Genomic DNA, 16,205 nt, shown 5'->3' on the forward strand with positions numbered 1-16,205 from the left:
AGGGAATCACACTGGGCAATGAGTGAAAGAAATGAAGGGTAGACACTTTTGATAGATGGCAATGTTATTGATAGATAGTTTGACAGGGAGCAAAAACTTTTTTTTTCTTTTTTCTCTAGTCTAGGAATAGTATTTTTATATGCTGTTGAAGTAGCATTGGTGGAAATGTTACCGTGTGACAGTGAATGAGTAAAAAACAGCTGCATACCCAGGGGTGGCAAGTGGTGGATTTGTTGATTTGATGATATGCAATGTGACAATTTTGATGATTTGGGTGTTTTTATTTTTATTCACTATTTAATCTGCTTAAACAGTTCTTACCAACAACCATTTCCCTGAAGGTCCTGTGAAATATTATTTTATCTGTTATTGTTCATACATCAGTTTAACATAAGATCTTGTACAGCCCTCCTTTCTCAATATTCATTGTTTACGTATGTATGTATGTATGTATGTGTGTATTTAATATTTGGTAGAACAGGCACTAAGAACTCACGGTTCCCTGGGGATTCAGTGGTTACAATAGTTTTGAAGTTTCTGAATTTTTAAACATTCATTAGATTTGTCTTGTAAGTCATTCAGATGTTCCACCTGAAATGCAGTATTGAATTTTCACTTTGTTGTCTGTCTTGTAACATTTTTATCATAAGAACGTATAGAGAATTAATTTGGACTAAACAGTACCAGAATCTTGTTTATCACGTTGTTACATTTTGCTGTATTTCAGGCACGCATGTGACTAGGCTTATCAAGTACTGATTGGTAAGGAGGTATCCTATCTTAAATTTTCTTTACATTTTTTGAGTCATTTTGGAGTTTCACTTTCCAATTCTTCACCATTCAATGGAATAAGAGACATTGAGATAGTGTCCTTGATTCCTTTCTTCTCCTTTTCCATGTCATGGCTTTCATCTCTTATTCTAAGGCCCTAGGTTTTACTAAGCTGCTGTGACTCATTTATGGCATGGAGAACACATTATTTATGGACTATTCTGTGTTTGATTGCAATATTAAAGACCAGACTCAGCTGATGATCCAGTTACTAAAATAAATTGAATATGACAAAGAATTATGAATTATGACTTCCTGAGTACTTTTTTATCATTTGTCCACATGGATGACTGCATGCTCCTAAGGAAACTTTCACTGGGATGCAGTATTTGTACAGTAACATGGTAGATATTTGTAAACTGAAATGTTATTTGTACAGTAACATGTATAGTGCTGAAATTGATTTTTTTTTCTTTTTAATTCTAAAATGTATTGGGACATAAAACTCCAAGGATATGGCAAGGGGTAAAAGTAATTTTCATTTATACTATTTATATAATATTTTTAGTAGTATATTTATATGTTGTTATATGTTTCCACAAGGTATACCACTATTTTATTTAATAGGCCAAGGAGGATTAAATTTTAAATACTAGCTTGAGGTTCTGCTCAATCATTATAAAATAACCTCCTTAAAGTAGTGTCAGAGAAAAAAAATATCATCAAGATTCAGAAATAAATACTGCAATTCAAATCAAAATAATAGAGTCTTATTTGATATTTGCTGATATATTTAAGAAGGGAGGTGGGTGGGGGGGTGCGTTGTTTTTTTGTTTTGTTTTATTTTCAGGAATAAAACAGAGAACCTTACTGAATTGCATGTAAAAGTGTTGTCCGGACTTGTGTAACCCAAATCTTTTTTTAGCAAAAGGATGGCAATGGCAAGCAGCTGTATTGCTACCTTTATCTTCTGTCCTAGTACATACTCAGTTAAATATACAGGGTGTCGCTGATCTCAGTACTGTTGCAGACAGAGAACAGTATTGGAAGAGAGCCTTTTGGCTATATACATGTTAAATGGATTAATTTTATGTGTTTATTTCCTATTAGTACATGCTGTTGAAGGACAAATGAAAGTTGAGAAGGAAGAAAAAATTAGATCCATTTCAGTAAATAATCATAAAAAAGCTCATAATCATAAAAAATGTTCATACGGCCTTTCAAAAAACTTTATAATACTGAGTATCTAAGATGTTTCTTAATATTCTCAGAATTATTTTTCTATTAAGGAATATCAAAACTCCTTTGCTAATGAAGGTACTATTGAGTGAAATGAAGAAAAATCCATAATCTTCAAAGTTTCTTAATGGAACAAATACTTTCATTTGATATCAAGTCAATAAAAATTCGGTCTTCATTGCACCAAAGTAGCTTGCATAATGGCACTGTATTCAGCTTTCAACTTCATTGGGTTTAATCTCTCCATTTAGGAGAAGAAATATCTGGTGTAATAAGAATGCAGCAATGCACTTTTTGAAGGACTAATGAATTTTCAATATCTGTTGATTTTATGCCAGTAAGAAGTTAAGGGAGATAGAGAAGGAGAGATTGTCCTTCAGATGTGTTTCTTCCACAGTAAAAAAGTTAACATAGAACCTGACATCCTACTTTTTCTCTGAAATTATTTCCTCTCAGAAATGTTTATAAATCCCAGAGTGCTTGTTTGCTAAATGGATTTGTGTAATCTGAAGACTGTGGGAAGAAAGAGACATCCTAAAATGTCTTGGGATACATACTTTGTTTTGTGATAGCTAGGCTATGATTTCTGTTCCGGCTGGCTAGTTGCTCGGTTTTCTTTTTACTAGACTTTTCCAAGCCATCAGAAAACTCAGTAAATAGGGTGGCAGCGTGTGCTAGTTTAACTGGCAGTTTGTCAGCCTTCAACCTGGCAGTTTTAAATGAGATTACTTTACCCTCAGATAGTTGCAGGAACATGCAGTGGTTTGTCATCAAGTGATTTGCTGTTAGAAAAGGTTGGTGCTTAAAAATAGCTGCTTAAACATCTTTTTACACTTTGTTGCAGTTACAGATCACCTCTAATGATGCAATTGTAATTCAAAATGGAGGACGATAGAACAAATAATCTCAGTTTTCAGAATTAATTCTTGCTTTTGATGGATTAGTTATATCAGTGTTTTTAGAATTGTGTAATTCATGTTGAGACAAAATAATAATTCATCTTTCTATAATAAGATAACAAAACAAATTTTCTCCTACACACGACAACTTTAGGAAGTAGCATTTTCAAGCAAGCAAATACATCTATGACTTGATCCTCTCCCTGTGAGCACATGCACTTCTAGCCGTGTTATATGCATGCAGCATAGAGATATTGGCACTTGGCTGTGCTGTCACTGGAGAAATGTCATGCTTTCTTCAAGCCTGGAATCGATGGCCAGAACAGGCAGGCAAGCATCAACATAGTTGTAAAAACTGGTTTATTTCTTAAAAATAAATACAAAAATATAAATATAAAACATTGGCAGATAGAATTTGATGAAATGAAGTTGCACAAACTTTTTTTTTTTTTTTTAAACCAGCTGCATATTACACTTATTAACACCACGTGTACAATTTTTTTAAATTTTAATGTACAGAACAGGACATACTGGGTTTTTTTCTTCTTTGCCATCTTAAAAGCTGCACTTGCAAGGGTAGAACATGTACCTAACAGAAGCGGCTTGTACATGAGGTTGCTGAAGGGATTATCACCCTGTTCAAATTTCTGAAAGTAAGGTATTTTTTATTTTAATTACTAAAATGGACAACACTGAATTTCCATAGCTTTGGCTCTTGGAAGGTGATTAAATAAAATGCTGTATATATTCCAAGTGGCATCCTACTAGAAAGAATGAATGACGTTAATGGACAAACTGGAAACAAATTTTAAAAGGAAACCGTTGTGCTGAGTGGCAGGAAAATTTTCCTGAATGTTAAATACTGTTGAGTGCAGAAGGTGTCTGTAAAATTACTTCCACTCAAAGGAACCAAAAATGTAGCCTACTGTAGGTTAAGAAGCGTCTTTGTCACTTTCTCCTCCACCATACATTTCAGCTAGCTTATTAAACCGAGGGCCCCATTCTCGGAGGTAATCATAGTTTTGGTCTCCTTCAGTAGTACCTGACTCTAAGGAGCTCAAGGATTCAGCTATTGAATCATTTCCCTCATAGGCATAAGTTGCAAGCGAGTCATACGGTGGTGCAGAAGGATCAGTATCGTGCTCTTTTAGCCTTTGGTTAATGAAATCTCGGACATCTGTGTTATCTGGTGCTGAAGGAGTCCTCCGTGGTACAAATAATGTTTCAGGGATAATATCTCGTCGAAGCTTCTTATCTTCGATAGCTGCAGGATTCCTCAGTGTGCCAATATCAAAGGCTTGGGTGTCTTCCTCTCCACCACCTTCATCATTATAACTCACAATGTTGTCTCTGATGTCCTCTTTAGACAGGATCAAAGGCTCCTTCTTTCGTTGCCTCTTCAGAGCAGCAAACAGCACCACTATAACTTAAAGGGAGAACGAAAGAATGGGTAAAGATCTCAAATAACAAGTTCTTAGTAGCAGATCCATCAGATACAACAGCTTTACTTCAGCAACATTTCACTAGTTCATTTCTGCCTGATAAATGGATAAACTTCACTGTCTGCATTACAGTAACACAGTAAGGGCTGTATCAAAATGTGCTTTTTTTTATGCAAACATTGTGTGTGCTGCTTTACAGAACCATGAGCTTTGTCTAGTGCTCTTTTAATAAATTTGATGAGTGTTAAAATAGCCAGGTTTATTCTGAAGTTCTTTTTTTTTTTTTTTTTTTTAAGCTTGGAGTATACTGTTCAAACTGTTTTCCAGCCGATCAGTAAGTGATATTCTAAAAACCACAAAATAGTGTGTTTACAAAATTTGCCATTTTTTTGTTGCCACACAGAAACCTCTGGATAGACAGTGATTTAATATAGTAAAACTATTCACTAGCATATTCTGTGTGAAATATATACTGCACGTTGACTCTAGGTATTTATTTAAATAAAACAGTATTTCCTCTCTCTCTCAAAACAAATAAGTTAAAATGAAAAAAAGCAATTTTTGATTATGTTATTCCTTCTGCCTGATCCTCTTTTTTAAAGACAACAAAAGAATAAAAGTGCTGCTGGTTGCACACTGATACATTTAACACTCTGGAACTTGATTTCATTTTTACTGTGTCCAATTTCCAGGCAAACAGTTTTTGCCTTTTTTTCTTTTAATTCACATTTGAATGTTTCTTGCAAAAGAAGCAAAACCCTTGGTCATTAATGCTACCAACCTGCATAGCTTTGTAAAATGTGTCAGGCCTGACACATTTGCTCATGGGGGGAAATATACATTTCTTTTTCTTACCCAGCAGGATGATGATGCAGAGGAGAATTGCAATCAGTGCCCCTGTGCTGAGGCCAGCAGGGAGGAGCAGGGCCTCTGCGTTGCAGGACTGCATGTTCCCCCGGCTGTCACAGGCACATACGCGTATGGTCAGAGTGCCAGTGCTGCTCTGGATCGGGTAGTCATTGTCTGATATCACCACTGGTAGAAGGTACGTACTTATTTCGTGTCGACTAAAGCCATTCCTTCTCGTCAAAATTCTGGCAGTGTTATCTAGATTGATTAAAATATACTGTTGTATTGTACAGGAATATAGAAAGTGTATCCCATATAGTACATGCAAGCTATGATATTTTACATCACTGGCAGTATTTTGAAATGGGCTTTTCCTCATATCATAGTGATCCCTCTCTTTTCCAGTGACATTCACATTTAATCAGAAAGCTATTTATGATTTTTTATGTACCGCTGGCCTGCTCCTCTGTGCCTCTGCAGCACCTCTGAGTGTGATTTGAAAAGAGGATTTCTCAAAGCTTAAAATGTTTTATAGATTAATGCATGCAGTGCACAACACAGTTCCACTCCATGGCTAAAGCCCTGAAGCGAAGTGGCCAACAGAGAAAAAATAACCTTCCACTTCATGCTGTTTAACAAGCACTCTGTTCTGAAAGATTCTTTCCATGGATCTTCTGTGACAGCACCCAGGGGAATGCTATCTGTAAATGCAGGATGAGATTTTCCACACTAAAACACTTTCAACATGCTGTAGAACAATGAATTATGTACCTTAGCACGTGGTGTAGAATTTTTGTTGGAAATTTTTTTTCCGGAATTCAGAAAAGCGAAAGATGGTATTCCTGCTTAGTTTTGAGATGTGAATTTAATAAATTGTATTTGTGGCAAACGAATCTTAGTTCTACATAGCACACTTGAGCATCAAATCTATTCAATGTGAGGGCAGTGAAGGAAAGAAAAAGGTACTGGGAAGAAATGAGCAACAGGAAGAGACTGTTCTATTGTCAAAGCCACTTTATGTTTACGAAAATGTAAGTCAACACTACAGTTTTGGAGTTTTTAGTCCAAAAGGGGGAAAATATGGACATTAGAAGGAAGATATCATTTCCATCACACGTGGACTTCTTGAGGTAAATGGTTAGCTATCTCGCCAGCCAATGTCAGGCTGAATTAAAATAACTCATGCAAAAGGAAGAAAGTAATTTCGGATAGAAAAGAAACACCATGGTCAATACCTCTACGTGCTCAGGACATAATCACCAGGATGTAATATTTGTTTAAAAAATTAATTGATTTTTTTTTTTCATGGCCTCCATGAAGGAAAATACAAAGTTCTTCTTTACTGCATCCCTTGATTGCTTTGAGGTATTTGCATGCTATTTGTTTCACTCAATATCAAAAAGAATTTGCCTGATTTTTGATTTTGATTTTCAATTTGATGCTGCCGGGGAATTCATAAGGTATGCAAACAGTTTGACTCCGATTCTTCACTCTCCCTACTGATATAGTTTGTATCTAACCCAAATCTTCCTCAAGTTGTTTGCAGCCTGTTACTTCCTGTATTCTTCATCATTAAAATATAATTATTCCCATTGCCTTTATGAATTTAACTTATTTGAATATATTACATTGTATCCCCTCATTTATTTCTTCTGTGATATACTGAATCTCTGTTAATTGTACGGATAATGAAGGCCAAAATAGGTTTGTTGTCCCACAGAATCTTCTGAAATTTTTTACCTGATAAAAGCTGAGAAAAGACTGACAAAGAATCAAAGGAAGAAACAAACTGGTGTTTGGAGTCATCATTTTCATTCATCATCACAAAGAAGCAAAACAGAAAACCAGGGGAATCGGAATCAGACAGAAGGCTAAAGTGAAACATCTAACCTTGTGAGGTGAAGTCATTTTTGAAGCTTTTTTTTCTCCTCCCTTTGTTTGCTTACTCACCCCAAACCGACACTTCCACTGATTTTCTTTGTAACTTGTTTAATTCTATTTTTTACCAAACTAACTTTTGCCTTCCCTGCACAGATGAAAATATAGAATTCCCAAACCACAAACATTCATGCAGAATTATTATTGTTAGCAGTAGCCTAAAGAGCTTCTCTATGTATTGATAGATATAAAAGAAAATTCAAGATATTATAGGAACGTATACGAGATAGTAAAGATAAAATTTCCTTGGCCAGGCATGAATTTTACCTTCATTATCCTGAACAGTGAAGTTAGGGTTAACAGCAGCTAAACTGAAGAAAAATTTTTGTCCCCCGAGAGGGTCATCTTTGTCTACTGCACTTATGGTCTGAATAAGCTACAGGGAAGAAAAAGCAAGCAAACAAACAAACATCAACAAAACAAACAAACAAACATACATCTAGTCTTTTTATACAACTGTGATTATTTTAAGACTAGAAGAGTTAAGAAAACTTTGTATTCAAACTACGTACATATTGACTTAATACTTAAACTGCAGGACATATTAACTGAACAAATGTTGAAAAAATGTATCATACAAGTTTTCCAACAAGAGAGCCCATACATATTTCATATGGTGTTACATGTACACATGTAAAATGGTCAGCTTATAACTTAGTCCTTGTCTCTTTTTTTTAAATACATATTTACATATTTTTGTAACTACATAAAGAACAAAACTATGATCAAATCAACACCTAAAAGAGGAATTCAGAGGATATATATATGTATATATACATATATACATATATATATATACTATATATATATAGTTGATAAAAATGTTATTTTATCAGATATTATATTTTATTAGATGCTTTTGGTAAGGAAGTTAAAGTTTCAAATTAAATTTCAAAATAAGAACATTTGTTTCTAAAGCAATATTTTTCTGATTCTTAGTAAAGCAAAAGATACAAATAAGATTCTTGAAATTAAAAATGCCAGTTAAATTATATGGATATATTTCTACTTGTGAAACACATAATACATAATACCGTACAGATTCAGTACCTCAGACTGGGATCTGAATCTGGTGTCACTGTTCTCTGAATAAGCTGCATCAGATCTGTTTGATACTTGAATTGAGTGCTTTCTGCAATCACTACAATTTTTTTTTTGTTTGCTAGTAATAGTAAAACTTTCATCAATGTTTGTTTATCTGTCAGGTAAATAAATGTTTGGCTTTTTTTCCACTGACATTTCTAGACCTAAGGCTATCAAGGTGCCACTTACCAAACAAAACGCATTTTTTGACATCTTCATTGCTTTGTTTCAGTGGTTTGTATGGTGTTTTGTTTTGTTTTACACCTTAGCAATAAAAACAATACCTATGGCTGTTTTGTGTGTCTGTGTGAGAGAGAGAATGTTCAGTTATTTCTTAAGTTTAACTTGCCAAAAATAGATTAATCTTTAGCCTAGATCTTTTTTTATTCTTCAGCTCTGATCCATCATTTTAAATTGCAGTGTTTTTTCGCGCATGCAATAACTTCTAATTTTTGACACTATTCCTTCCCTGTGGCATACTTGTTAAACTCTTTGGTTTTCCTCTTCCCCTTCTTCCAAATACAGCCATTTTTCAGGTTTTGTCAGGACCGATCATCTTTAACATCAATGATTGCACTAATCTCCAGTTTAACAAATGCACGATTAACACCCCATTTCTTTCTTGTACATCCAGAATACAGCAACAAATTTCTTCATGAGGCAAGGATTGGAGTTATTTTAATACAGCACTTTATGTTCTTTCTCATGTAGAGTTTTGTCTTTCTCTAAATTTGATTAATCACGTAAAACTCCAATATCTTACTGGATGAGCAAAACAGGTAATACAAGTGTAGCACAGTATTTGCTTTTAAAGAATGAATCTTTAAATTATTTAGTGAGTTTATAAGTAATTGGCAAATAAGTCTTTAGAGATTTTTGCAAAATTAAAGATATTTCTAAGTGAAGAAAAAACTAGTCCACTTTACTTCACAAGTGGAGACCATGAACACAGTCAGTTGTTGGTGGTAAGATGATGAAAATCCAGTTATATACTTCTGATTGTCCATACCCATAATTTAGAATAAGTATTTGGATTATATATATATATATATATAAGGATTTTTTTTATTGCCTAATTATTTTATATATATAATTTACATAGGTTATTAACCTACTACAACAATATCAACCACTGTCCAAAACCCTTAGCAGAACAAACTGCAAAAAAAGTCACCTATTAACTTTCCCATCCATCATTTCTTGTAGCAATTGAAGTTCTGAATTGAATACTGATCATGTTTGACAATGTAATGCATTTTGCAAGCAAGCAAATTCAAGTAATTTGCTTATATTAGGAAGAAAAAAAATCTGCTTTTTTTTTTTTTTTGATTGCAAGCATCCTTCAGATATGAAAATGTACAGATAATTTGGAAATGCTGACAAATGTTTGGCTGACTAAATATTATGCAGTTTCCTGTTAGTTGCTGATATGTATCTTTAAAAAGCAAAGTTTTAAGGACAATCTTATTGAAACAATGTGTTTATGTGCATTATCACATTTATAGCATGTCGCAAGTACATCACAAGTAACAGCATTATTTGTTTTGCTATTGTTCTCAATTAGAACCTAAGCTTTTAACAATCCTTGAAGATGAAGATATTACTGATAATTTACACTGGAAGTGCTTTACTAGCTCCTTTTCAAATAAATGCATATACACATAAAACAAGCACTCATCATCTCCTGTGCAAGCCTGGAAAGTTCTCCTTGCAGTATCTCTGGTGCACCCGAGATCCTGGTGTATGTCAGCACAAGGAACACACACTTTTCACCAATGTGGATGAAGTTTATATAGATCAGGGCATGTGGTCTTTGGAGGGAGCAGCATCTTCCTGTCAACTTTCTGAAGCACTGCATATGCTCTTTCAAGACCTGTATGTGAAGCAGGCTTCAGACAATACATGGCCTCAACATACAAATGAGCAAGGGAAACAGCAGATTCCTCCTATATTGCTGAGAAATACTCAAAATACAGATGTGTAGGCCACAGTGATATAGATCGTTTCGGTGATTTCTTTGCTTGCCTACTCCATCTCTCTTGCAGACAATTATAGCAGCATTGGAAGTTTGGGTGGAAGATGGGGTCCCATGACCTAAATAGGATGTTTGACTTGTTGACTGTTGAACAAAAAGAGTTATCACAACTTCTGTTTGACAGTGGGGTGAGGTCGGGAATCTCACTCAGTTGCATTACTATTTGTTGTTTTCATGATAGATCTTTTGTATTTGCTTCCTCCATTCCTTTATTTCACAGGTTCTGGTCAAAATGAAGGAGAGGAGACACCGATAACCCCAGTGTGTCACAGGGAATTGTGTTTTCAGATTTTTTCCAGATTAGCCATTTAGACTCTAAAGGTTCTTCCTCTTCTCCAAGACTTGTCTAATCAAGACTTGGATTGGTGTCAAACCCTTCCAACCCATACCATTTGTATCTGATAGTTCTTTGTGTTTGACACTTCTTTTTCTAACCTAGTCCAAGTGATTGCAAGGTGAAAGTGGTTCATAAGACTTATGTTATCTTCCAGACTTTCAGTGTATTGTATTTTCTGGTCCATGTCCTGTTCCTCCAGTATTTCAATGTCAGCCATCTTGGGGGCAATTTATGGATCTTATGAAAATGGGTCTTTGTTCACCCACTTTTTTTTAATTTTTTTTTCCACAAATCTAAACACTTTAAGCACACTTTACCACCGTCTGCTGCAGGTAAATCCAGTAACTCAACAATTTCCATCTGGTTATTATGCCATTGTTTGTGGGCACAGAACTGATGGAAGTAATTAAGAGTGTAAGTAACCATGGGAGCTGTGTTGCATGAGCTTTCCTTTCTGCACAGTTGCTAGGCAGCCACTTGGAATGCTATCTATGTTTTACCAAAGATAGACTCATTCTTGAAGCTTCAAGGACTGATACAGCCTTCAATATAATCATTTTTAGCTGTTGTTTGAGCTGACTGTTTGGCTGACTCTGAAAACTCTGGGCAGTAAATGATTGCAGGGTAACTATTAAATATATGCAAATCCACTTGAAGAACAAAAAGACATTTCTCACTGAGTACACCTGTTTATTTTTAATCAAGATGTACATTAGTTTCCCAGCAGCATTTTCCTTTGAAATGGTAGAGAGTAAACTCTGCCTTATAGTTCATCTACCGCCCAGAATTACATTGTAAATATAGATAATATGTCTTACAGCATATCTGCCACTGCTAACATACATTTTTGTTATTTCATAGGAAAACTAACCAATACTGTAACATTAAAGGCTTTAGTCCTCAGTTTTATATTTGTCTATACCATTTCATACTATGTTTTTTTTTTTTAAATGATATTAAACAAACAACAATATCCATCCACATACTCATGTCTCATTAGAAATGCTGTTTAGTTAGGAGAAAGGGAAAGTAAAGGAGAAAATAAATATGATCAAGTTTTACTATCACCCTGACTTTTCATGATAAACTGATTTAACATACCAGAATTTCAGTAAGAGAGTGCCTACCAGGAAATAGCTAGTCTGAGGAAGTTTAAATGCTATTACAGCTATTTTAAAAAAATGGAAATCTGGGGAACTTTTGTTTCCTTGGAATGGTAATAAAATTATTTTTCATAGCATTTATAGACAGAGCAACTGCATTGGTAAGTGTACTGACACAAAACAATATTAATAATCTAAGGGGGTTCTTACATGGTATAATATGAATGTGATAGTCACACAAATTTATTTTTATTTTGTGTTGTAGATGTGGTGAGGGGCAAGCCTGGTTGGTGAGTATTCCTTTGCTCCAGGCAGTGCATCAAAACACAAATGTTACTGTTTGTCCTTTGTTCTGTTTAACTTCCATGGTATGGGGTGGGGGGAGAGAGGGGGTGGTTTTGGTTTACCTTAAACAAAACAAATAAATGGAATTTGAATGCATTGTATCACGTTTTCATATATGATTTCCTGATGTCATTAGTATTAATGTGAAATACTCAACATTTCATACAGCGTGGTTTTCCCTTTGTACTCATCAGCTGTGGGATACCTCCACTACTCCCACAGTATGGAGTGACAAAGCAGTGACAACAGCAGGGAAGCCAAAAATGTTACACCAGCTGAAACCAGCCAGAAATATAAGGGCCTTAAAGTAGTCAAAGAGGGTTGCTAGCCACTAAAAAAATAGATAAAACAGTAGAAACAAATTTGCTGTGTAGGTTGTTTTTTCCAAAACAATTCGCCTTTGTGCTTAGGTCCTCTGAAAATGTAAATGATCTTTTTTTTTTTTTTTTTCCTTAAACACACTATACATTTGCTTTTAAATTCTGTGCAAATAAAATATGTGTTATTAAGAAAAAACAAAAAAACAACAAAAAAAAAACACAGCTGTTTGGAAACCCTATATTGATTTCCATTACAAAAACTATTTTACTGGAGTAAGCCAGAGTAAAACTTTGAGAGTTATTGAATAAAATGGTGCAAAAAGAAAATTCTAGTACCACTAAAATCACTGGAATACATGAAATATAAGGAAATATACTGAAGGGACTGAAGTAAAAGTAGATTAAAAGAGACAGAAGAAGAAAGAAAAAAATATTGAAGTAAATTGACCACAAATTGTAGTATGACTTAAGAAAGGAGGGAGATGCAAAAATGAAAGATAAACTAATACTTATATCCTTATATCAAAGGATATAAGAAAATTCTATAAAAACATATAGAGAAACAGAAAATGAGAAGTAATTAAATTACTAAAAAATGAATTAGGAAATAATTTAGTTTTTAAATAGATATACGTCTTAATTACTTGTTCAATAAGAGGAATAATGAATAGAAAGACATCTGTTGAATACAATAAGGAAATTGTTGGAAATATAGAGGTAACAAAAGCCATGTTTAAGCAAGACTATGTTGGGGTAAATATACCTGATTAAAAAAATCTTTTTTTATATATGGGTCAAATGAGTTGATAAGAAGAGGAGCAACATAAAGAGAACATCGGTGAAAGAAACCTAGCATGATTATATAATGTATGATGAAGATTCAGGAAAAACAAACAAACAAACAAAAAAGAATAAATCAGACATGTTTTAAAATATCACTGAAAGAGAATCTATGATGAGCTAGACTGATTCATATAACATCGGGACAAATTAAAAAGGGAGTAGATATGTATAGATTTGATAAAACTAAGCAAGCATTCTTGGGGACCGAAAAAGGTGAAAACATAGCTTTCCTCATTAGTTCTGAGGCTTTGAAAGCTGCAGGGAGCCATGCTGTTTTCCTATCTGCTACCTCTGGCTCAGGCAGATAGTCCTTCAGAGAAAGGGCATGGTTTTTGAAAGGACCAGAATGGTGCTGGGCATCTAAGGCTGTACAGGTCTGTTACTTCAAGGCCTATGGCATGGGGTATATGTTTGTTACTCAATATTTTTACGTTTTAAATATATATATATATAATCCCCAAGACACGTGTATATATGAATTAAAATAACCAGAGTAGGCGAAGATTGTGAAGAGCCAAAGACACACATACACAGATGCAAAAAAAAAAAAAAAAAAAAAAAAAAAAAAAAAAGAGAGAGAAAAAAGAAAAACAGGAAAGAAAGATAACACACATGGAAGGAACCAAACATTATTTAGTATAGATTAATTATATTCAATCCCTCAAGACAGACTGAATTCCAAAATAACGTCTTATTAATGATCTTCCAGTTAGCAAGAATATAATTACATTCAAATAGATTATTCGTGTTATCTTGCATTGTATTTTTCTTTTCTCTTCCTGTGAATTGATTTTTTTAAAGACTCAGTTGCAACTCAGATTGTTTAAAAATGGTTATAATTATATAATATATATAAGTTATAATTATATAATATATATAACATGGCACTTCCTTCTGACAAGGGAGATACTGCTGAGCATTATAACACTTCAAATAAATGGGTATGGGTAATAAATAAATAAATAAATGGGTATACACTTATTTAGCTTCTTACTTATTAGTTATAAATACTTAGTCTTTTTTTTTTTGTCTGACAGCCATTTCTGAGTGTAAACAGAAATTGAGTTTTAATGCAGAAATAAGTTTTACATTTATTTTAAAATTATATTAACTTAAATATTTTAGGTAGCTCAGAAAGAAAAGGATATCTCAAAGTACGTTTACCTGAAAATACAACTGTTATATAGAAAATACGCTGCTTGTGTTCTCTATCGTTATTAAACCTGGACAAAACAGATTCTAAAACTTCAAACAGAATAAGATTTCTGGGTTATTTTTTTTTTTTCAACCTGAGATGCTGGCGAAACTGCAAAAGAAAATTCACTTTTCTACATTTTCAGTTCTCAATCCATATCTTATATTTGAATTCATTAAAATGTTATTTTAGCATTCATAGTAGACACTACAACTGTCAGAAATTCTAGATTTTTAGTCAGGAATTTCCATTCATCCATCAGCTTTAATTATCTTAAAAATATACTAGGAGGCAAATGTTACTCAATATTGTTAAGTATTTAATATATTATAAATTTGAACCTTGTTATAACCTTGTAAGTCCCTTGTTATAATTTCCAACTGTTGCTCTAGAAAGACAAATGGCAACCTGAATGCAAAACTTGTGATGCAACCTGAATGTGATACCTGTAGGACTGAAACAGTTAAGACAAGCTGGCACTTCTTCCATGTTCTATTCAAAGGTGCTGAAATGCTTACACTGAGGTTCTATTGTGATTGTTTTAGAGGATTTATTACTGGCTGACTGTGCTCTGGGACATGCTGTGCTGTAATAGGAAAACCGTTTTTTAACAGTTCTAATAAGCAGCTGCCTATTAGGAACTGGATATTGAGCACTGCAGTCATTTCACATAAATTAAAGTATGCTTTCTGTAACCTGTAAGAAGCAAAAGAAAATCATATGTTCCCAGATGAAAAATGTATGGTTTGTATTTTATTTTCAAAAGTTTTTGGTGGGATAATAAGACAAATACTACAACTGGAAAAGAAAAAGAAAAACAAAGGTGACAGATGTAGGCTGTAATCACCATCAGAATGAATTGAAATATATCTGAGGTTTGCCACTTGTAAGTTATTGAAAATAAATCAACTTTTTAGTAGATAAATATAACATCTTGCTTTCTCTGTGAAGGTAATGGCAAAGCTAATTATGTCCATGTCTCTTGGGCTTATCTAATTAGGATTTAACAATAGTAAAGAGTTAGGTTGATGAAAGTGGTAATTCACACACTGGTTCTGTTGTAATACATTGGTATTTCACTCTAAGCCTCACCTACAGAGCTACTTGTTACTTTCATTTTCAACATTTCAAAAGATAATTTGGACATAATTTATCCCAAGCACCACACAAGAATGATCTACAATTGAGTGCCATAGCAAAGTTGGATAGTGGAAAGTATCAAACACATACCTGTCCAGCTCTTGCATTTTCACAGACAAAGGTATCATAGAATACAGCAAACTGTGGGGCATTGTCATTAACATCCAAAATTCTTACATAGACAGGAACACGAGTAGTATCTTTGGGGTTGTCTGACAAGAGAAAATAGAAGAATAATGAGCTTATTTTCCTACTAAAATTATTCTATCTTCCAAATTTAATGAGCAATGGACATTTAAAATTAGGCTTGGAATTGATCAAAATGTAGCATATAAACTGGTACCAGGTAAGAATCAGGTCTGCTGAAAAGTAAGGAGATGTCTTGCTTAGAGTAAAAAAAGAACAATGTGTTGTTATCTAGTGAGCAATTAATTTTTTATTTTTTTACATGAAAATAGGGGCTGCCACTGCTAATGTTCTATGCAAATATAGCATATGAAAAGTATGCCCATTACTATAATGACAAAATTGTTAATTTGGTGGGCTCAAGGGTATCATTCTGATGTTTGGTTTTGATTTGTAATTTAAAAATGATTTGCGATCTGATTTGTTTTACACAGAAGAGACATATGATTAAAGCTTTCCTGTGCCTTTATTAAGCAGGGA

At 33.8% G+C, this 16,205-nt stretch overlaps 1 protein-coding gene and 1 long non-coding RNA gene across 4 annotated transcripts in view; one reads left to right on the plus strand and one right to left on the minus strand.

Moving 5' to 3' along the window:
- Positions 1-1,667: 1,667 nt before the first annotated feature.
- Positions 1,668-16,205, minus strand: part of CDH10 (cadherin 10) — a 98,870-nt gene continuing 84,332 nt past the window's right edge. For 2 of the 3 annotated variants that reach the window (XM_013179341.3, XM_048048409.2), the window contains exons 9-12: positions 15,630-15,751; positions 7,406-7,514; positions 5,207-5,458; positions 1,673-4,335 (exon numbers count right to left, since the gene is read on the minus strand). In XM_013179341.3, the coding sequence (XP_013034795.3) occupies positions 3,842-4,335; positions 5,207-5,458; positions 7,406-7,514; positions 15,630-15,751 (977 nt within the window). In that variant the 3' untranslated portion in view covers positions 1,673-3,841. Of the gene's footprint in view, positions 4,336-5,206; positions 5,459-7,405; positions 7,515-15,629; positions 15,752-16,205 lie in introns of all 3 variants that reach the window. The other variant, XM_048048410.2, reaches the window with a different exon arrangement.
- On the plus strand, positions 5,277-13,073 carry LOC136790127 (uncharacterized). The gene is made up of 3 exons (XR_010829478.1): positions 5,277-5,396; positions 6,921-7,098; positions 11,962-13,073. It is a non-coding gene; the product is annotated as an uncharacterized lncRNA (long non-coding RNA).

The sequence above is a fragment of the Anser cygnoides genome, chromosome 2, assembly GCF_040182565.1.
Source record: "Anser cygnoides isolate HZ-2024a breed goose chromosome 2, Taihu_goose_T2T_genome, whole genome shotgun sequence".
NCBI lineage: Eukaryota > Metazoa > Chordata > Aves > Anseriformes > Anatidae > Anser > Anser cygnoides.